At 42.6% G+C, this 22,922-nt stretch overlaps 1 protein-coding gene across 4 annotated transcripts in view; it reads right to left on the bottom strand.

Moving 5' to 3' along the window:
• Positions 1-20,900, bottom strand: part of DIP2B (disco interacting protein 2 homolog B) — a 246,157-nt gene extending 225,257 nt beyond the window's left edge. For all 4 annotated transcript variants that reach the window (XM_057556293.1, XM_007179351.2, XM_057556292.1 and 1 more), the window contains exon 1: positions 20,654-20,900. In XM_057556293.1, coding sequence (XP_057412276.1) covers positions 20,654-20,753 — 100 coding nt within the window. In that variant the 5' untranslated portion in view covers positions 20,754-20,900. The remainder of the gene's footprint in view (positions 1-20,653) is intronic.
• Between the last annotated feature and the right edge of the window lie 2,022 nt (positions 20,901-22,922).

Raw genomic sequence — 22,922 nt, forward strand, 5'->3', positions numbered from 1 at the left:
CTTCGGTTCGTGCGAGGGCTTTCTCTGGTTACGGCAAGCGGGGGCCACTCTTCATCGCGGTGCGGGGACCGCTCTTCATCGCGGTGCGCGGGCCTTTCACTATCGCGGCCCCTCCCGTTGCGGGGCACAGGCTCCAGACGCGCAGGCTCAGTAGTTGTGGCTCACGGGCCCAGCTGCTCCGTGGCATGTGGGATCTTCCCAGACCAGGGCTCGAACCCGTGTCCCCTGCATTAGCAGGCAGATTCTCAACCACTGCGCCACCAGGGAAGCCCCTCTGCTCATTTTATAGGGAACGTGTTTTAACATGTGAGAAATGCAAGAACAGAAGTAGCCAGGACTCAAGTTCAACTCTACCCTGCCTCATACTGCTTAGCTGTCAGAGACTGATTTGCAATAATGGCCATTAAGGTTAATAGCAAAAGATAAAAACAAAATTTGCTTCACTGGGTTATTTAATTTCAATGAAAGTCTAGAAGACTAAAAGACCCATCCTTATTACTCTAGTTTCCCTTTCAGAAAGTTTCTGAGAAGTAAGTAGTCTTGAACTCGAATAGACTGAAAATAGAGAATTCTGAACAAGTGAAACTTTATTACTAAACAATTGCTAATTAAAATAAAATGGACACTTTAATATTCTTGAAATTAATTCTAGCTAAAGCCTGATGTAGTAAATAAATATGGTCATGTCTTGTTCTTTATGACTCACTGCGACACTCTCATATCCTTTCTCACTACTACCTGTGCTTCTAAACAGACAAATCATTTCAGATAACAGGTTTGTCAAAAGTTGGGAAAGCAGTTTCCTATCAAATGAATCAGAAATAAATCACTGGAAAACCAGCCTGGTTAGAACCAGAAGAGTTACTAACAATGAGTGACTCTACTTCCCTCAAGGCTCAGGTTTCAGTTCATTTTATCTTAAAGAGGAAAGACCGAGCTTCATGCACTGCCTCTCCTCCCACTTCCCCATGATCCAAGGACAGTCTCCTACTGACAGAAGGTTCCTGGGGCAGGATGAGATGGCGTGCACACTGTGTATGGACCCCTCCTCCCAGCTCCCAGCCACTCCCTGCATTCCCGTCTGAAACTTGAGACCTCTTGTCTCACCTACTTACTCATCCCCTGGGCGCATCCTTACCTCATCTACCTTTTATATCACTGACCACAACCTTGTGTGTGCCTACAATTACCTGTCTATGACTCTCCCCACAAGCATAGCTGCTTAAATAGGGGTGGCTTTTTGGTATGTCTTCACAAAATGTTTTCCAAGGATACACACATGATACTCATTCTTAATTTATTTTTAACTTAGAGAATACTCATAAGACCATCAGGAGAGAACTCCCTCAACTTCCTCCTCCACCACCTGTAAACATTTGCCTTTGCTCCCATCCGTTCCTCCTTTCCTTCAGTTTCAGCAGAAAAGGAGTCACTCCCGGTATCCTGGATAGTCACTCCAGAGGGGCTTGGAATCTCAAACTTTCCTGACTCATGGAGACCATGTTCCATCACATCCTTTCTCCTCTAGACCTTCAAACCTTCTTCTCCAAGACCTCTTACCCTTCCACCCTACAAATGAACATGCTCAAGTCTCTCCCATCTTAACATAACTCATTAATTCAGCCACCAAATATTTATTGAGCACCTACTAGGTGCCAGGAGCTCTCTTCTACCCTGGAGATATAGCAGTAAATAAAACGAAGTTCCTGCCCTCGTGCAACTTACTTTCCAGTGGGAGAGAAAGAGGAGGTGAATGTATAAGCATCCTAGCTTGTTCTCTCCTCCACTTCACAGATCCAGGCTCCCAAGAGCAGCGCGTGCAGCCTGCCTCTACTTCCCCTCCCGCCTTGGATGCCTCACCCTCTCCGGACAGGTTTGCAGTCCCCACCCCCAACACCACTGAAACCGCTCAGGCAAAGGTCACCAGCAGTGGCCTCCTCCACCCCACCGGTAAATCTGGACAGCGTTTCCCAGTCTACTCGTAAACTCTCTTGCAGGCACTTCTTGAAATTCCCTGCTGCTTTGCTCTTCTCCCTCTTTGGCCACACATACCTCTGAGTTTCTCAGGTTCCTTTCCTTCAGCCTCCTCCCTTAAATGGCAGCACTTCCAGAGCTCTCTGTTTAGCCTCTTCTCACTCGCTGTGCTCCCCTCGGACCACCTCAGTCATGCCCGTGGGCCTCACTGCCAGTGATGGCCACTCAGGAAAACTGAAGGTGTGTCATCAGGACAGGCCTTTCTAAAGAGCTCCACACACACATAGCCAACTGCCCACTACGCACCTTCACCCGCATGGCCCAAAGACCCCTCTAATTCAGGAACACTGAATTTATCTCCTCCCGTACTCCAAACTGTTCTTCTGCTATTCCTTGTACTAGAAAATGGTGCCCTCTTTCCCTCAAGATGCTAAGCCAGAAATTTAAGTTTCTTAGGCGTCAACTTAGGCTCTTCCAACACATCACACGCTCTCCTCTTCTACACGAGTCTCATCGAGTCTATCTCCTTAAATACCTCTTTTCATTCCCTCTTCCCCAATCCCACTGCAGAAGCCACCAGCTCATTTCAGTAGCCACCTTATAACTCTCCAAGTCCTGTCTTGCCCTCTTGCCCTGTCCTTATCTACTTAAGGTATTTCGCATTGTATTCTTTGTGAATGGTGACCCTTGACTGTGTGACACAGGAGCCTGAAACCATCCTCCTCTAGGCTGATCTCCACCAAATACAGATGTCATCCACTCCTGCTAACAATTCCTCAATGATTCCCCATGACCTATACGGGTGCTCTTTAAACTTTCACCTGAAGAAAGTGATGGGGGGGGATGGAGGGTTTAGAAGAGGCACAGCCTGAAGAAGCCAGCAACTAAGGCAAAATGTATTTTTTTAATTTAAAATGTTAAAATTATATTTTATCTTGGATTTTAAATCCTGTATTATAATATATTCATGTTTTAATATAGCAATAATTTCCCCCAAATTCAATTAAATGGATACCCCAAGAAGATGTACCACGTTTATCCTACAGTTTTGAGTATCCTGGCACATTTCCTACTGAGAAGCAAGAACCTACGAGATAAAATTTAAGATTCTAAGACCTACCCACCTGTCCAGGCTATTGGACCTACTGAGCTTACTCTTTATGCTCTAGCAATGACTACTACATCATCGTAATTCCTCCAACATACTCCAGTGATTCACAAACCCATGTCTTTCTCCAAACCTAAACTATCCTCCTCCCTGGTCTGTCCGCCCACCGAACTCCTATTCAACTGATGACTCTGAGCCTGAGTGATACTCCTCCCCATAAACACCATAGGTACATGAACGCCCTTCGCCTGAGCACCCTCAGTATTTGTACATGCCTTCCTTATAGCATTTATTATGCAATAAAGATACTGTTTGCAATATCTTATCTCTGCAAATAACTACAAAAAACTACTGTCAGGGACTTCCTGGCTGGGCACTGTTCTAATCCCTGTATTTTTATGTATTAACTGATTTAATTCTCACATCAATCCTATAAGGTTGATAGCATTCTTAGCCACATTTTATAGGTAAGGAAACAGACAACTAAAACTGACTGGGGCGGGGGGGTGGGGGGGAAGGCAGGAAAGAATCCCCACCTCTAATGAAAAACTCTTTTTTCTACAATTGTAAGGAAAAGTTAGAAGATAATCAAATCAAATTCAGAATTCTGAGCAATTTACTACTTCTGGCAATGGTGATCTCTGGTTGATAAACATATAATACTTTAGTCTTGTTTTCAACATAATCATCTAAGTCATATTTCTTTCAACCTTTGCTGAAATAGGATAATCTTAATTATTAAGATGTTTCACAAGTTCTATTTCTCAGCCACAAAGATAAACTTCAAGTTGATGACAGAATAATAAATAAATGGAATATTTGAGATTTTTATTATATTTATCCTATGTGTAAAATTACAATTAATTTAGTGTCTGAACAACACCTTGGACACAGGTGCTCAAAGAGGCACCTGAGAGAAAACATTAGGACCTAAAATAAAAGTGTTGTATGCATACAGGTGGACACATTATGGGTGGCCTGTGAATGCCCTCAGAAGTCTAGCTGGCCACACAATTTGCATAAACTACGATAAATTGTCCAAAGGTGTGACAGTTCAACAAACCAAATATTTACCATATGGCTAAATATTTCACTTCCCTGGTTTTCCAACATTTTGGAAAAGATGTAATGTGGCCAAGAAAAGATGTTGGAAAACCAAACATGGGAAATATTTAGTTTTTCCCAACCAGGACTGACCAGTTAAACCAAAACGAGGTTGCTTACACTATCTATTCTACAGAAAAACTCACCCAATGAGCTTACACCTCAGATCAGATCCTGTGAGTAATACAGTTGGTCAAGGTAGAGGAAAAGGGAATCGACGCACAGGCAAGTACAAGGCAACACAGAAGTGGACGTCCCTCCATGCGGGGAGCAGAGGTACTCAGCGGCCTGGCTCCGGCTCTGGCTCTCATGCAAGCGCTCTGCCAGGCTTGGCACGGCGTCTTCTATACACCTCTGCATAATAAATATCAGCTGAACTGAAATGTATGAGCCAAATAGCCAGGTAGGCTGATAAAATGGAAAGTTGTCACACACCACCCAACTTTAAGAGTCACATGGAAAATCAGAGCGTGCAGATAAATAGGTGAAGGAAACAAAAGAAAAACAAACATGAGAAACTAACCAAATGCCAGGAAACATCATGGGCCCCTGAGTTCCAGCCCTGGCGAGCTTCCACAGTGGTCCCTGTCCCTTCCCAGCAGAGGCCCTGGGACAGAGCCGACATTTCTTTACTCTGTAAAGCTATCACCATCTAAGGAATCCTGTTGGAATCTTCTCCCTGCAAAGTCCATCTATTCGCGAACAAGTGTCTACTGAGTGTCTTCTATTCTAGGTCCTGGCATCCAGCAGGAAGCAAGGCAGCAAGGTCTCTCACAGAACTAACATTTTACTGGAATCAGATAATAAATACACGAACAAGATCATTTCAAATGGTGGTATTAAATAGAAAATTTTAAACCGAAAAAAAAAAAAAAAGATGAGGGCTTCCCTGGTGGTGCAGTGGTTGAGAATCTGCCTGCCAATGCAGGGGACACGGGTTCAAGCCCTGGTCCGGGAAGATCCCACATGCCACGGAGCAACTAAGCCTGTGTGCCACAACTACTGAGTCTGTGCTCTAGAGCCCGCAAGCCACAACTACTGAAGCCCACTGGTCACAACTACTGAAGCCCTCACACCTAGAGCCTGTGCTCCACAAGAGAAGCCACCGCAGTGAGAAGCCCACACATCATAACGAAGAGTAGCCTCGCTCACCACAACTAGAGAAAGGCCACACACAGCAATGAAGACCCAACACAGCCAAAAATAAATAAATAAATAATCACTTTGTCTTCAAAATAAATAAATAAAAAGATGAGATGGAGAAAGTGGGGAGGAGCTGCTCATTTAAACTCAGCAGTCAGGGAAGGCATCTCTGAGAAGGTCACTTTTGAGCTGAGACAGAAAGGAGGCAAAGTTGCCAGCCAAGCACAGCACTTGGAGCAGAGCATTCTCAGCAGAAGAAAAGCAAGGAACAAGGTCTGGAGGCAGGAACAAGCACGGTGAGTTCAAAGGAGAGAAAAAGCCTCACCATCCTCAGGTTTCTGTTCGAGTGCCATCTTATGATGAAGTCATCCCTGACTCCCTACTTTAAATTGTATCCACTGACCGGCCCCAGTATTCTCTATTGCTCTTCATGATTTTTCTCCACTAAAATTTTTACCATCTGACAGGCAATATAAATTACTTATTCATTTCTGTCTATTCCTACAGAACGTAAGCCCCTTAAGGGCAGGGATTTTTGTTATTTTAATCACTGCTGTATTGCCTGTACCTATGTGGCATAAAGTAGGCGCTCAGTAAATAGTAGCTAAATAAATAAAAAGGAAAAGAAAAGAGAAAGGGAGGGAGGAAGAGAAAGAAGGAAGAGAGGAAAGGAATGAGAGGGAAAAAAGAAAAGGAGAGAGGGAGGAAAAGAGAAAGGAGGGAAAGAAGAGTCAGCCAGTGTGGCTGAAGCAAAGTAGATGGGGGAACAGGAGTGCTGGCCTTGTAGACCATGGAACAGGAGCTGCAATTTTATTTTACTTTTTTTTTTAATTTTAATTTTATTTATTTTTGGCTACACTGGGTCTTCATTGCTGCGCGCAGGCTTTCTCTAGTTGCAGCGAGTGGGGGCTACTCTTTGTTGCGGTGCGCGGGCTTCTCATTGCGGTGGCTTCTCTTGTTGCAGAGTACAGGCTCTAGGTGCGCGGGCTTCAGCTGTTGCAGCGCATGGGCTCAGTAGCTGTAGCTCGTGGGCTCTAGAGCACAGGCTCGGTAGTTGTGGTGTGCGGGCTCAGTAGTTGTGGCTCGCAGGGTTAGTTGCTCCGTGGCACGTGGGATCTTCCTGGACCAGGGATCAAACCCATGTCCCCTGAATTGGCAGGTGGATTCTTAACCACTGTGCCACCAGTGAAGTCCCTGGAATTTTATTTAAAAGACAGAAGTCCACTGAAGGAAATTCAATGGCAGGGAAGCGACATGATCTGATTTGTATTTTACAGAGCTAACTGTAGCTGCTGTGTGGAAAATAGGTTAGAGAGAAAAAAGCAGGGACACTAGATAAGGCGCTATGAAGCTACAGATGAGGTAACAGAGGCAAGGTGATGATCGGCAGTGATCAATGATGGAGAGAAGCAGATGCAAGGGTATTTCTCAAGGTAGCACCAAAAAGACTTACTGATGGACTAGATATGGGCCGTTGGATTGAAGAAAAGAGAGGAATCAAGAATGTGTCAGTTATCAATTTATTGCTTCTCAGCTCCAAATCTCCCCTTCATTGCCTACTCTGTGAAAATTAAGATGAACCCTTTAAATATTTTTCCTTTGCCAGATGCCACAATATTAAGCTTTGTTTGTAGAGGCACTGGAAAGACACTGCAGGAGGAACGGTTCCAGTGTGCTCCTCTTGGCAGGATAAATAGAGTATCAAGGATAAATACAATATCAGTATTTCTGATGTCCTATGGAGCCCTGGCCAACTTATTTTAAGATCTTTTTTTAATTTGAGACAATTGGAAAGAAAGAGTCTAAGCTTGCAAAACCTTCATGTTTTTACAATTATTTTTCTTACATATACAAGGATTGGGGTACTTTATTGTTTGCTCATCCTTATTCACATGCTGATACCACACTGCTTTGAGTATGATCATTTTAGAATCTGTTTCAATACATGGTAAAGCAAGGACCACCTCACTATTCTGTGCCTAAATTTTCTTGGCTATTCTAAAACATTTATTCTTCTATCTGAACACAGATTGTTTTACCTATTTCCCCACCCCCAAAAGAATTCTCCACTGGAGTTATAATTAATTTCCATTAAATTTACATATTTTTAGTTTTCCCATCCAGGAACATGGTATATATTTCCATTTTTTTCAGATCATCCTTAATCTTTTACAATTTTCTTCACACAGATCCTGTGCCTTTCTTGTGATACTTTCCCTTTAAGTATTTTACAATTTTTTTAGCACTATTATAAATGAAGTATTTTTCTCCTCACAAAGGCAGTTCATTGCCATACTTCCCCTGCCAACATACCAATGATACCAAAGAATGCTTTTAGTTCCCACTCACCCACACACTACCCTGTCCCACGATGTCCAGGTTTTGCTGGAATCATTTAGAATATTTCCTTCAGACAGCAAGGTTTTCTCTTTGAATATGTGTCTTCAATTTCAAAGATCCTTACTTAGCATTTATATTACACATTCCTTGTCACTCTCAATATACGTAATTATATCGATATACATATTACATGTAACATAGAATAACAATAATATATAATATAAATATATTTCAAAGTCCTTTGTCTACCACTGTTTCCTCTCCTCTTCCTACTTTGGAAGGAGGAGAGGAAATATTATTTGTTTGATTAGAGTATACTGTCCAGATTAGAGTCTATGGGTGATATAATATGAATCCTTGCACACCCACACAGAGCTTTCTTTTCCCTGAAAGGTGAATAGTATCTAGACTGCCTATAAGATTTTTTTTTTTTTTAAATTATGTTGCATCATAGCCTTGCATCATAAAGCTGTTTTGGTGTTTTTTTGTTTTTTGTTTTTTTAATTTTATAGCTACTTTATTTATTTATTTATTTATTTTTGGCTGTGTTGGGTCTTCGGTTCGTGCGAGGGCTTTCTCTGGTTACGGCAAGTGGGGGCCACTCTTCATTGCGGTGCGGGGACTGCTCTTCATCGCGGTGCGCGGGCCTTTCACTATCGCGGCCCCTCCCGTTGCGGGGCACAGGCTCCAGACGCGCAGGCTCAGTAGTTGTGGCTCACGGGCCCAGCTGCTCCGTGGCATGTGGGATCTTCCCAGACCAGGGCTCGAACCCGTGTCCCCTGCATTAGCAGGCAGATTCTCAACCACTGCGCCACCAGGGAAGCCCTAAGATTTTTGGAGTGGACCTTTTCTCTAAATAGTCTGCTTCTTACACTAACACTATAGTGTTACAAATGAGAACAGTCTGTTTTGTGGTAGTTTTGACTTTTTCTTTTGTATCTTTATCTTCTTTTGAATCTTTCTAACCTTTTCTTTTCTTTTGTATCTTTATCTTTCTATCTAGGAACTTACTTGTAAGTTGTTTTTTTTTTCTTTATCACTGAATTCAAGAATTTTATCAGAATATGCCTAGGTTTGTGCCTTTTCTCATCGATCTTGCCTGGAACACAGTGAACTCATTCAATCTTCAGTCTTTTTCAATCTGCAATCTTTTTTTGGCTCAGGGAATTTTTCTTCTATTACTTAGTCCTCCTTCTAAAATTCTTGTTATCTGCATTTTTGGTTTCCTGGATCTATCCTCCAAGTCCTTCGACTTTCATGAGTTCCCCTTCCAACTCTTAGTATTTTTGTTCAGCTTTGAAATTGTTATTTTACTTGAACTGAGTTTTAAAAAAAGAGGGCAGCAGAGATGTGCTCAAACTGCCATTTTCCCAGAATCATTTCAAATGGGACTGTTAAAAGGCTAACTTATCACTCAAGTATAAAATAGTTTCTAAGTGCTCACTCAAAAGACAATTACTTTAAATTAATATTTTTAAAGCCCAAACAGCTATTTGTTGAGAAGTTACTAGACTGAAAGCTCCTTGAGAGCAGGGTATCTGCCTTCTATGCATCTCTCACCCTCTCAGTAGATCTTGTAAATAAATGTGCTCAATACATCTTTATTGCTATATTGATATGTTTAGCACCTTACAAGTTCCCAAAGGTAGAAGACCTTGTCATTACACTCACAAAATCTAAAGTCTAACTGAGGAGGCAAAAACAACATAAACAAAACAAATAAACAGCTGTCAGTTAAGTGTTAAACTGTTACTGAATACAACAATAGCCTAAAAATAGAAGAGATTAATAAGGACTAAAGTAGTCAGTTGGTTTCATGATCAAAGGACATCAACCAGGCCATGAAACCACAGGTAAATTTTACTAGGAGAAAAGGTAGTCCTGACAAAGAAAACAATCGCTGCCAAGGCAAACAGATGAGAATGAGCCAGTCAGGAAAAAGTGAGGAAACCAGTCTGACTGTAATAGAAGAGTCTGTCAGATACTACTAAGGAAATAAGAATAGATAAGGAGGTTGATGACAAGAGTCTAGATTCATTCACTGGTTGAATAAGTACTGAAAAGCACTTATGCTGAAGGATGCTGCGTGCTGTCCTCAAGCAGCTTACAAAGGGAGATGAGAATATTTATGCAAATGATCATATAATAACTTAAAGGTCATTTGAAAAATAACTATAATATAGGAGTAACATTAGAGATTAGAGCTCAGAGAACCAACAAATGAGGAAGTTGTCTTTTTTTTTTAACAGAAACTTCTCTTCTAGGACTTCCCTTGGTCTCCTTGAAGAAAACGATAAGCAAAGAACCATGGGAGGAAAACTCACAAATGCTTTTGCTACACATTCAATTTAAAAATGAAAGTTTCTCCAAACCAGAAAGGAAGTCCAATAAAGTAAGAATGACAACTCTTGGGACTTCCCTAGCGGTCCAGTGGTTAAAACTCTGTATTTCCACTGCAGGGGGCACGGGTTCAATCCCTGGTCAGGGAACTAAGATCCCGCATGCCATGCAACGTGGCCAAAAAAAGAATGACAACTCTTTACAATTTTAAGACAGGAAAAAAATTGTAACTATGTATGGTGACAGATGTTAATGAGATTTATTGAGGTGATCATTTCCCAACATATAGAAATATCAAATCATTATGTCATACTCCGGAAACTAATATAACGTTGTATGTCAATTATACTTTGATTAAAAAAAAAAAAAATCTAAGACAGCCTGCTTGCCTCAGTCACAGATTTACTAAGCAAGAAACTATCACAAACTTCTCCTCACAATTCCTGCTAGGTTCATTTTCATTTTTTATTTTTTTGGCTGTGTTGGGTCTTCGCTGCTGCACGTGGGCTTTTCTCTGGTTGCGCCGAGCAGGGACTACTCTTTGTTGAGGTGCGAGGGCTTCTCATTGCGGTCGCTTCCCTTGTTGCAGAGCATGGGCTCTAGGCACACGGGCTTCAGTAGTTGTGGCACGTGGGCTCAGTAGTTGTGGCTCATGGGCTTAGTTGCTCCGCAGCATGTGGGATCTTCCCAGACCAGGGCTCGAACCCATGTCTCCTGCACTGGCAGGCGGATTCTCAACCACTGCGCCACGAGGGAAGCCCCTGGGTTCATTTTTAAAAAGGAGATTCAGTGACAAGACTGGCCAGCACTGTAATGCATTCATGCCTGACCTGAATTAAAACCCACAAGGTTCCAGTTTATGAATAAATTGAAACATAACCCAAGGTCCTTAAAAAGAAAGAAAAAAATCCTACAGCTGTTTTAGTTTACCCCTAAAAGCGGGAGTCCTCTGAAAAAAAAAAGAGAGATGAGGGCACTATTCTTTGACAAAAAATAACTCCAAGAAAAATCAACTAAAGTAAATGTCATTTACAGAAATATCTACATTAATTTAAACATTAATTTTTAAATTAAACATTAAATATCCTAAGGAAAAAACAAAACAAACAAAAAACTCTTTCTGAACCAGAATGTAACCACAATACTCTATCTGTAGCCCAGAAGCTCAAGTCCAGGGCACAGCAAGGACCTTTCAAAGACACCAGACCTGTGCATTTTCATTTAGGGCTGTCCTGTGTCGCATCCAAGATATTATCCTTCTGGATTTTCCCCTTTCAGCTTCTCATCAACCCCATCTCAATTCAAGGAAGAAAAATTAATTTCACATCAAAATATAAGTACATAAAATTATCTCTTACTTTACAGATACACAGTCTTAAAAGATGTTACCCAATATCTTTTGTTCTTTTTAGAAAAAAAGAAGTCACACCCTTCCAGAAGTTAAGCTGATATAAATGAAATCCTCCAAATATATGTTGGAGTGCTGGTTCTGGCAAAGCGAGGTCAAAAAAAACCAACCTCACTCCAATTGCTATCCATTTCTCTTAGAATAGGAATAGAACATTCCCATTCTTTTCTCTCCGGGGAGCCCTACCTCCAAAACTCCAAAGACAGAAGCTGTATCCTAAGAAAAGTGGGGCCCAATAGTTAAGATGGAAAAGAATTTTGCTGAAATTACTTGAAACGTGATTCAGGGAGATGGAGGCAGTGTGGAAACACCGTGGGGTTTGGAGCCAAGTTGAGGTGGGTTCCAACCCCAGCACACTTTACTTTCAGGCTTCACGTTCCTTAACAAGTCTCTACAGAATGGAAATGACACACCTATCTTTAGGAGTTGTTAGGATTAGAAGCACACTTCAAAGACTTGTCCAAGATCATACAGTAAGCAGCAGAAACAGTTCTAAATGATTCAAGTGTGTTCTCTCCCCTTTGCCATTCACTTCAGAACGTTACTGTTCCGGGTAGGGAAAAAGGGAAAGATCAGGTCATGTGTGACGGGCAGGACCTGGCACACCCTTTGTTCCACTCAGGGTTCAGTTGCTTTTTGCTAGCTCAGTTCCCTCATCATCATGATAATAGGAGCAATTTATTCAGCACCTACTTACTGGTCAGGCAGGATATACAAAGTGCTAAGCACAGGGCCTGTTACATAATAAGCACTCAATAATTGATGGCTACTTATACAGAGATCTTAACTTCTTAAGAGAGCTTAGGAAAGGCTGGCTTCTTACAGGAAATTGAGTGGAACAGAAGTTAAAGAGGCAGAAAAAGGGGAAGAACATGCCAGAGTGGGCATTTCTCAGAGAAAGGCAACATGTACAAAGGCATGGAAGTGAAAAAGCACCATGCATTCAGGGAAATACAAGTCATTCGGCATGGCTAGAGAAGACAGCAAAAACATGGAAGGCGCGGGAAGCGGGGCTAAAAAGGCAGGCAGGTCTTGTTACACAAAGGATGCCTGAAATTTATCCTGTGGATAGGGGAAGCCAGTGAAAATTTTTCAACAGGGAAAAGGACACAATTAGATCTGTGTTTCAGAATGATCATTCCATCACAGAATAGAGAAGGATGAACTGCAGAGAGAAGAGACTGAAGGCAGGCAGACGAGTTAGGAGACTACTGTAATGGTCTCAGCAAAAGATGGTAAGAGCTTAAACAAAGGCTGAAACAATGTGAATGGAGGGAAGGAAGCAGAATCAACAGAACTTAGTGACCCATTAGAAGTTAAGGATGACCCCCAAGTATTTGCAGAGCAGAAACAAGGAGTACAGTTTTGGACCTACTAAGTTACAGTTGTCTGGGGAGAATAAATGGGATGTCTGGGGAGAATAAATGGGATGTCTGGAGCAGAGAGGAGTCAGGGCTAGAGATACAGACTAGGAAGTCATCTCCCAGCCTTGACAGCTGAGGCCCTGGGCACAGATGAGATCATTTAGCAAGTGTCTGTGAAGTGAGATGAAGGCTAATGACAGATACCAGGAACACCCACACCAGGAGGAAGAAAGAGAAAAAGAAGCCCAAGGGAGAGCAGAGGAATAGGTAGGGAGCTGGAAGGAAATGATACCATAAAAGCTAAGGAAGGAGGGAGTTTATAAAGATATTGGCCCACAGTATCCAATGCTGCAGAGAAAGATGTAGAGAAAGATGTGGGTACTTTTCAGTCTGAAATCAGAAGTCACTGGTGGCCTTGGAGACGTTTTTTTTCAGAGGCTTGAGGAGTGAGCAAAGGTAAGGAACAAAATAAAGGAAATGTAGGCTCTACTTTCTAGGATCTATGAGAGGGAGTGAACGCTAGCACACGAAAGCAAATAGGTTCCAATACAAGATCGCGGGACGATACTTTTCTTAAGATGGGAGAAACTTCAGCGTACCTATAGGCTGAAGGGAGGGGGCCAAGAGCCAAGTGTTAAGTGAGAGGCTAAAGATGAGAGGAAAAAAAAAGACAAAAGACTGCAAATGAATAGATGGATCAATAAAGTAAGATCCCAAGATCCCAGAAGAGGAGAAGGGATGGGACTGAGATCATAGTCACAGGGACGCGCCGCGGAACAGGAGGGGGATAGTTCTTCCTCTGAGAAAAGAAGGAAAGAGGATAAGGGTGGGAACTGATATAGGTAAGTTTGTGAGTGTTGAGGAGGGACGCTGAGGGAGTCTGGCTTTCCTTACAAGCTAGTAAGAATGAAAAGTGGTAATACACAGATTTGGTTCTTGCTTCACAGTCCTCTTTGAGAAACTGATGAAAGCTGGAGACTCTGCTCCCCAAAAAGGCACATAAGCACTCACACTCAAAATTCTACACACGACTTGAATTTCCAGGTCCACTAAAGCCAACCCATGTATCCAAAGATTCTGTCAGCTGTGATGCTATAAAATTCCAAAGAAATGGCCTTTCAGAAAATATTTTGTTCACAGAAGAGCATCCACAAGGGAAGGCAACTTATTCATTATAAACACAAATATACGAAAACCCTTACTTAAATGTCCATGACATAGTCCAAAAGAAGCTGGACTAGACTTCACTGGTGGCACAGTGGTTAAGAATCAGCCTGCCAATGAAGGGGACACGAGTTCGAGCCCTGGTCCCGGAAGATCCCACATGCCGCGGAACAACTAAGCCCGTGTGCCACAACTATTGAGCCTGCGCTCTAGAGCCCGCGAGCCACAACTGCTGAGCCCGCACACCACAACTACTGAAGCTGCACACCTAGAGCCCGTGCTCCGCAACAAGAGAAGTCACCGCAATGAGAAGCCCGCGCACCGCAACAAAGAGTAGCCCCCGCTCACCACAACTAGAGAAAGCCTGCACACAGCAACGAAGACCCAACGCAGCCAAAAATAAATAAATAAATAAATATTTTAAAAAATAAAAAATAAAATAAAGACAATGAGTGACAGAGCCTTGGATTTAGCAACGCCTTTAGATAAAAATAGTATTTTTTAAAGATCTTTATCAATCTAGAGCTGACCCTTAGGTCTAAAGATAGAGGACTGAACAAGGCTGGTGGTAAATGCAACTTAAAGGAAAAGCGGATGCAAGAAAGCTTTTGAACGAGGAGCCAAAAGGAGTTGTTCACTAAGGACAAATGGGGGAAAAAGAAGAGTCAAAAACCATGTGAAGGTTGAGCATCCACATGTGCCTTTTCATACAAAGCTTGAAGATGCTTGAGTCTAAGAAACCATGCTTAAATTTCAGAGCCATTTGCCGGAACCTACAGGCTTAGAAATGCACACATGCCAGATGTCTATGTGAAACAAACCAGCTACTCTTTTCTGCTCTAGTCAACTGCTTGCACTGACCCAACACGTGTTGAACTAGGTAGAGGGTGCCGACAGGAGCAACTGATGGAGGAGTCAAGTATTACTTGCAAAAAAGAATTACACTAATTGATTCCATTCATCACGTCATATGTAATCATATTCTGCTAAGTAAAACAAGATATTAAAAACAGCCAAGTCACTATGCATCCATTCACTATCAGAAACAATAAAGATTACACATACCAAGCACTTACTACACGCACACACCACACTCAGCTGTTCTCCTACGATCTCATTTTAAACCTCCTTACAACTCTAATAAGGTTGTCCTTCCTTTTTTAAGAACTGAAGAACTAAAACCAGGGAGGTTAGGCAGTCCATCCAAGGTCACAGGGCTAAGTGACACCAGGACTTGGACCCAAGCCCACCAGATACCAAAACCTGTGCTCCTCAAATGATCATACAACCCCACCCCTTGTGCCAAAATCAAATCCCGAAGACAGAGACTTTGCTTCAATTGAAATCTGAGGTGAACAAAAATTTATTGCACTCCTAAAACAATACAAGAAAGAAATTGTTGAGCAGTTGTTTAAAGGACTTAAAGAATGACCTCTGTAGGAGCTTACATGAAGGTGAAATGAAAAACAATTTAAATATTTACAAAATCTACAACTGGTAAAAATGATATAAACTGTAAATGCTATAAGGTTTGGAGAAAGAGAGCTCACAGTGTTCAGGGGCAGGTTTAGAAAAAAGGGAGAACTTCAACTAACTCTTAAAGAACTGTGAGAAATGGTGCAGACAAGCAGGAAGGAGTGTTTCAAAGACCATTCCTGATTAATCATGAGAGAGAACCATGAAGAACTATAATCATTAAAATACAAATACATGTGAAGGCCCTTTTTAGCCAATCATCTGAACTTTCAACCCTGAAGTGCTAATCCTCACACAGGCCAGGAAAGAAAGCAGCCACCAAGGGCTGGGCTGAGAGTGAAGGGTTAAAGATTTCTCTTATTCAAAATCCAGGGACTTCCCTGGTAGAGCAGTGGTTAAGAATCCACCTGCCAAAGCAGGGGACACAGGTTCATGCCCTGGTCCGGGAAGATCCCACATGCCGTGGAGCAACTAAGCCCGTATGCCACAACTACTGAGCCTGCGCTCTAGAGCCCACGAGTCACAACTACTGAGCCCGCGTGCCACAGCTACTGAAGCCCGCGCACCTAGAGCCCAAACTCCAAAACAGGAGAAGCCACCGCAATGAGAAGCCCACGCACCGCAAGGAAGACACAACGCAGCCATAAATAAATAAATAGATAGATAAATTTATAAAAAAAAAATCCAGCTCAGTGTTATGGACTGTCAAACAACACGATTAATTTTTCAAAATACATAGAACTAGGGTGTCTAAACAAGCGCTATCCTTTACAGTAAAGTGAATCATTCTTCCAGTGAATTTGTCTGTCACTACTCTTCTGGAACTACCCTCAAAACCAGTTTACCATCATTCTAATTTTTTGACAGTCACAAATAAAACACATTTATAATCACTCTAATTTTTTCATTCACAGCTAGTCTGGACTCCAGAAGAACACCAAACAGCTTTTCTCTACTTGACACCAAGTAACCTATAAAATGAAACTCTACCCTCAAAGAATTAAAATTTGCCGCTATGAGGATTTTCAAAGGAATGTGTCACAGACTCTGACAAGCAATTCCTAGAGATGAGTTCCAACATAAGGCGGGTATAGCCCACCAAAAATATAGATATGCAACTTTCAGAGAATAAATCACTCAAATAATGCCCAGTTTTGGTTTTTCAAAAACCCACACACCTGTTTTCCTTAATACTCCTAACACTAGGAATGACAACTGCTTAGACATAATTTTCTGATAAAGGTGTTTCTTATGAGTTAATGACTATGCTACATATTTGGGGGGAAGTGGCCCACTTTCCCATTATAAGTAAAGTAAGAAGGATTTACCAGTTTTCTGGTGGCTTAATTCCAATTGCCCACTTTGAACACTGTGAAATACAATCTCAATTCAGCATCTCCCCCTTTTCCTCTTCAACTCCCCCACCTCTGCCCAACTCCTAAAGAGGATTCACTTCAACTCCTAGGAAGCAGCTGCCTCTTTCCCCTCCACCTTCAAGGTGGACCTGTACCACTCTTTGAGGACCCTGAGATACGTGATGAAATAGACAGGAGAAAGGATGTGACTGGGTTTGTTGTGTTTGTGGTCAGAGAAGTGTTCAAACAAGAAAAGGGAGGATCCCTTCCTGTAAGTGTTATTTCATCTTAAATACCTTTCCAGTTGTCATCTTGGGACTGTTTTCAGGCACTGAAAGACTTGCACCCCTTCTAATTTGCCACAGACTGCCTTCTTTCCTTCACACTTATGACTGAACTGCACGAGCTAAATCACAGCCCTCTCTACCAGCATCCAGTTTTGTATTTAAGGTTCTCTGCTGTTCCTTTTTCACAACGACAAAGCAGACAGCTTCCTCTTTTCTTAGAAGGCAGTTTCTGTACAGAACCCTCATGTACTGTTTTGTCTCATGGACTGTTTTGTTGGTATTTTTAAGTGATTTCCCTACCGGACTCAGAGCTCCTTGAAAGCTAACACAGTACCATGCTCACCTCTGTATCCCTAGCACATAGTAAGCAGAAAATAAATGTCTGCTGAATCAAATAAGTGAACGATAGATTTAAAAAAGATTTCAGAAAGAGAATCAACAAGACTCTTTGGAATTGTGGCATACAACTATTTCGTAGCACTTGCTTAGAGTAAAAATTAGTTAATAGCTTGTGCAATAACCGTAAAGATATTTAAATCATTCGATGGTAACAGATGCCATAATTACATGTCAGCTTAAGATAATGGCACTTATTAGTGAGCAACTTTAGACAAAATACTTAACTGTTCTTAGTTTTCCCTTCTGTTAAACTAAAACAACAACAAAAAACTATTAATAGGTGTTAATAACATCTGTTCTACCTAATCACAAAGTTGCAGTGAGACTCAAATGAGATAATGCATAAGATCATGACACAAATACAATGAATTATCAGACAGATTTAAACAAATTCCCCTCATTAGTGTTATTTTATGTGCATACACTTGACTAAAACATATGACTCAAGTTCAGACAACAGAGCTTATTACCAAATACATAATAAATATAATAATACATGTGAATCATGAAAAAATTTTCAGTTATGGGAATACTTGCAGAAACCTCCTGCCTATTCAATTAGTCTACAGAAAAGCTTATGATTAGGTGCCATTTCAATTTTAAATGATTCTCTGGACAGTGCTGGGCTGTTCTTTTTGGTGCAAAAGCAGGCAGCTTTAAGCACCAAGTCCACGGTGACCTGCCTGAATGAAGCACCAGCCACAGCACTGGGTTCTGCAACGCACTCTGCGGCAAACAGCCCAGGGTGGCACAACCTGCGTTCCAGCGCACAGCTGGCTCATCTGCGACCAGAGCCTGCAGCTGAAAATACAGGCGAGCACAAAGAAAATTCTTTAATGGCATACAGCTCAGACGATCGCTATAATTAGGACCAACTACAGCCTAAACCTAAAAAAATGAATAAAATGGAGGAATGAGTGCACCAAAGCCAACAACACACAATGAACACATAGTTAAAAGCACCTTTTTTTTTCCCAGAAGAAAAAAGTACTTTTGTCAGAGCAGTAACTGCAGAGAAAATTTTAAACAAACAAGGGTCCCTTCAAAATATGATACAGACATCACAAATAGCATGCTATAGATCTGGGGGTTGTTGGTGGTTTCAACTTCACTTGAATTCCTAAAAATGTCTACCTACTCCTCCAGTCAATCATCCTCTGTACTTTAAGCAAGAGAGACAGACAGATGGCCAAGATGCTGACACTGCAGGCCCGAGGTTTTTCAACTATATTTTTTCCCGTTTTCCATCGCTAAAAGGGATGAAATACAGGATAATGTAGTATAAACCTTTAAGAAACCAATTCAAACTCAGTTACACGCCAAACCAAAACAACCCTGCAAAGGAAAACAAACCATGCACCTGTCCTTAAAAATGCTGAAGGCTTGGCAATACAGTTTGTAGGAGTTTCACACTTTCTTGAAGGAATCAAAGGTGAGCTAATCAGTGTGAGTCCTAGAAATAGTTCCTTGGAATCATCTCTAGAAACACCCAGAGAAGTAAACGATAATCAGCTGGAAGCAGATATATCAAGAATAAAGAGCTTCCAGGATTTCCCTCTCCATGTAAAAGCAATCAACTCCTATTTTTAATCTCATTCTGATGCAAACATCCAGCCAAACTTCTCTCCTTCTGGCTAATCAAAGATAGCTGATGTGATACTATAAAGTAACTTTTAAAAGTCTGACTTGAATGCAAGTCATCACAGATTGAATGACAACACTTTAGTCTAGAAGAATGAGTTTTTTTGAGAGGCAGAACCAAGATGGCAATGCCCTAAACATTTCACAGAAACAAACTCACCCACCACAACTGATTCTGGGGACTGGACAAAGAATAACTTCCCAACTGGTTAACTGAAAAAAAATATGTTGATAATTAAGTGCAAATGAAAACAGCACCTCCCTATACATTGGGAAAATCTAACAGGGTTATTAAAAATAATTATTTCCCTCCATGCCCAACTGGCTTTATAACACTCAAATCTACTTCTGGTTTTTCATTGTAAAGGATTGCGGGGTGGGAGAGAGAATGCCTTGATAAGTAAACAAAAAGTCAGAACTCTCCTGGGAACTTATCACGTTCTTCTTTTCCAACCAACAGTTTTTAATCCACTTGAAAAATGCTAGCGAAGAGGGCCTTTGGCAAAGAACTCAATAAGAATATGCAACTCAGGGGACACCACCACAGTACTGACATCAAGCTTGGAGAAAATGCTGCTTTTGTCTCAGAGGCAGCCTGTGATAAAAACAGGAACTTTGTGGAGAACTGATCACAACTGCACAAGAAGCCTGATCACATGCCCATAACAGAGCAACGTTTCTCTCATTGTTGTCCAGGGACTTCTCTAATAATAGTGGCTCGACTTATTCCATTCTTTTAATTCTCAATACCAATCCAACCCTCCTTGTAACAACCCATTAACAAAAGAAAGACGGTGCCGGCCAGGATTTCCATGTAACCGGTAGCCACCTCTCTCCTTCCCTCTTCAAAGACCGCACAAGGTGATCAGATGCGGACAATTCAGCCCGAATACAGGCACCAGGAAAAAAAACCCTTATGATAAAGGTGGTCTAAAAGCAGCCCTGTGTGTCTGTGTGTTAATGCCACTGCTTCTGGCCTCCCTAGGACCCTCTACGGCCCAACCCGCTTCCATCTCTCTCCTGTCACTGGGGAGGCATCTCGCATTGTTAAAGAAGGAAGAAGAAATGTTGGCGGATTTCCCCTGTCTTTCTCTTTTTCTGAACGGGGGGAAGGGGAGCTGAAACAGGCTAGGGCCCTCCCCTGGAAAAGGGTAGAGGAGGACAGGAGAAAGCTGTCAGCCACCCTGCTGGCGGCCTCACCCCCGCCCCGCCCCCACCGTGCCCCGGCGCCCGGGCAGAAGCCTGAAGCGGGAGGACACAGCTTTGTCTCGGGTTTTGGGGGGCAGGGAGCGCAGAAGCATCCCGGGCCTGGGGAGGACCTCTCCTCCAAGCCTCTGCTCACCCCCTCCCAGGGAACACAATGAACCACACGGAAACCCACTTCCCGGGGTGAGAGAGAAGGGGAGCGACCCTTCAGAGCCCGGGCCAGATTTCCGGCACCCTCCTCCACTCTGCCCGCACGGCCACCAGGGCGCGCGGCGAAGACCTGGTCTCCCCTCGCTGAGATCCGCAGCGGCGCCCGGGCGCCCGCTCCCCCGCCCGTCTCCTACCCTCCGAGAGCTCCAGCTCCAGCTCCGCCAGCTGCGCCCGCACTTCGGGCGGCAGCGCCGCCACCGCAGCCGGCGAGGGTTCCAGGCCTCGCTCCGCCATCCCGGCTCTGTCAGCCACACTCCGGAAGACAACCGAGGGGGCCGAAAGAGGGACGGACTGACGCGAGCCCACACCCCGGCTACAGGATCCGGCTCCGGCCGCCGAGCGCCGCCAGCGACTCCGCTGCCGCCGCCGCCATGAGCAAGGGTCACGTGAGCGCGGCAGCCCCGCCCCCGGGCCGAGGATGCACCGCCTCCGAAGCCGAGTCAGGCTGAGCACTCGCGGTCTGATGGCGCCCTCTACTGGGAAATTCCTGAAACGACGACTCCAAGCCCGCCGCCCCGATTTCTCCAACGCGAAATACGCTAACGGTGTTGGTGTCCACCGGGACACGTAGCCTTTACCTTTTACGAACTCACGACCAAGCAGTTTTCAGGGGCTCCAGGCCTTGCTTTTTCCAGTTCTCTTCACTTAGTAGTGTATCCCTTTGTCTTGTCACTTCTTCCGTTTCCCCCTGATTGACACCTCCGATTCATAAAGATTTGAACTCAGGCCCGTTCTTTCACTGGGGCTTCCCGATTGCATTTACCAGGAGCTCTTTTTTTTGTATTTCAGTTCTAACATTTAAGACAAAGGAGGGAGAATCTGCCTCCCCCTTCCTAGACGTCTAACCACTTACAGGAGAACTTCGTCTTCTTTATCTATTTATCCTCCTCGGTGTATGACTTAATAGGTGTTCCAAAAGTATTAATATTTTAATTCAGTATAAGGATCCACACATGTGTGTGTTTTTACCAGGAACTACTGGGGAAGATGCCTTAAACTGTCATTCATAGTCTTTCTTTAGTAGTATTGAATCTTTTTTTAAACGCCAAAAGTCCCCTGCAGAATTAGAGGGAATTCCAGTGTTTTTCCTTCCCTTCCATTCTGATCCAAAATTGGTCCTTTGAGAGTAAGGCCTCAGCATCTGTTCTTTAGTAGTTCCCAGACAGTATTATATCATTCATGCGCTGGAAGGGAAAAAAATTTTTCTTTTAGGTTGAAAGAATTTCAGCTTAAAAAAGGAATGTAATATCATGGCTGACTGGGAAGTAGACTTTGAAATTTCCGTTTAACTGCAACAATGTAAGGAGAATCTATGGGAATATATGTATGTATGTCTTCTGGTTTACATGAGGACTATGGCAGTTTTTAAATTTTATTTTATTTATTAAATTATGGCTACGTTGCGCGTTCATTGCTGAGCGCGGGCTTTCTCTAGTTGCGGCGAGCGGGGGCTACTCTTCATTGCAGCCCACAGGCTTCTCATTGCAGCGGCTTCTCTTGTTGCGGAGCACGGGCTCTAGGTGCGTGGGCTTCAGTAGTTGTGGTGTGCAGGCTCAGTAGTTGTGGCTCGGGGGCTCTAGAGCTCAGGCTTAGTAGCTGTGGCGCATGGGCTTAATTGCTCCGCGGCATGTGGGATCTTCCCGGACCAGGGCTCGAACCTGTGTCCCCTGCATTGGCAGGCGGATTCTTAACCACTGCGCCACCAGGGAAGCCCTTAAATAAGAGATTTTTAAAGGAAAGAAAAAATTTATGAGGATCAGGAAAATTTGAACACTAGATATTTAGGAATTATGGTCATATTTTTACATATGGTAATGACATTGTGATTATATAACTTTAAAATAGTACTTTTTAATGGGAAAACATACTCAAATATTTATGGATGAAATGGTATGCCTGAGATTTGCTTCATAATAACCCAATGTAAGGTGGGGTGAGAAGAAGGTAGAGGTATATCTGAAGGAATATTGGCCGAGATCATAGAAGGAGTTGGGTGACGGGAATATGCAGCTTGATTATACTATTCTACTTTTGTATATATTTTAAAATTTCCATAAATAAACATTTTTTTAAGTACAGAGAAATATTTCTGCAGGAGATCATAACTTTGTAATTGTATCTTTTTCTATTTTTTCTAATATTGATATATATGTAAGAGAATGGGTACTTTAAAACATGAATCTACAAAGCAATCTTTACTAAAAGTTTCATAATTATAACAGTTGAAAAACTGGAAATATTGTCTACCCAGAAATCCAAGAGAATCAACTAAAATACTATCATTCAATCATTCGTTCATTCAATCATACTGAGTTAATGTAACATGTTAGGAACTGTCTAGGTGCTAGGAATACAGTGTTTGAAAAAGGTCTATACTCTCACGGAGCTTAGTTTAGTTCTATC

This window comes from Balaenoptera acutorostrata, chromosome 11 (assembly GCF_949987535.1).
Source record: "Balaenoptera acutorostrata chromosome 11, mBalAcu1.1, whole genome shotgun sequence".
NCBI lineage: Eukaryota > Metazoa > Chordata > Mammalia > Artiodactyla > Balaenopteridae > Balaenoptera > Balaenoptera acutorostrata.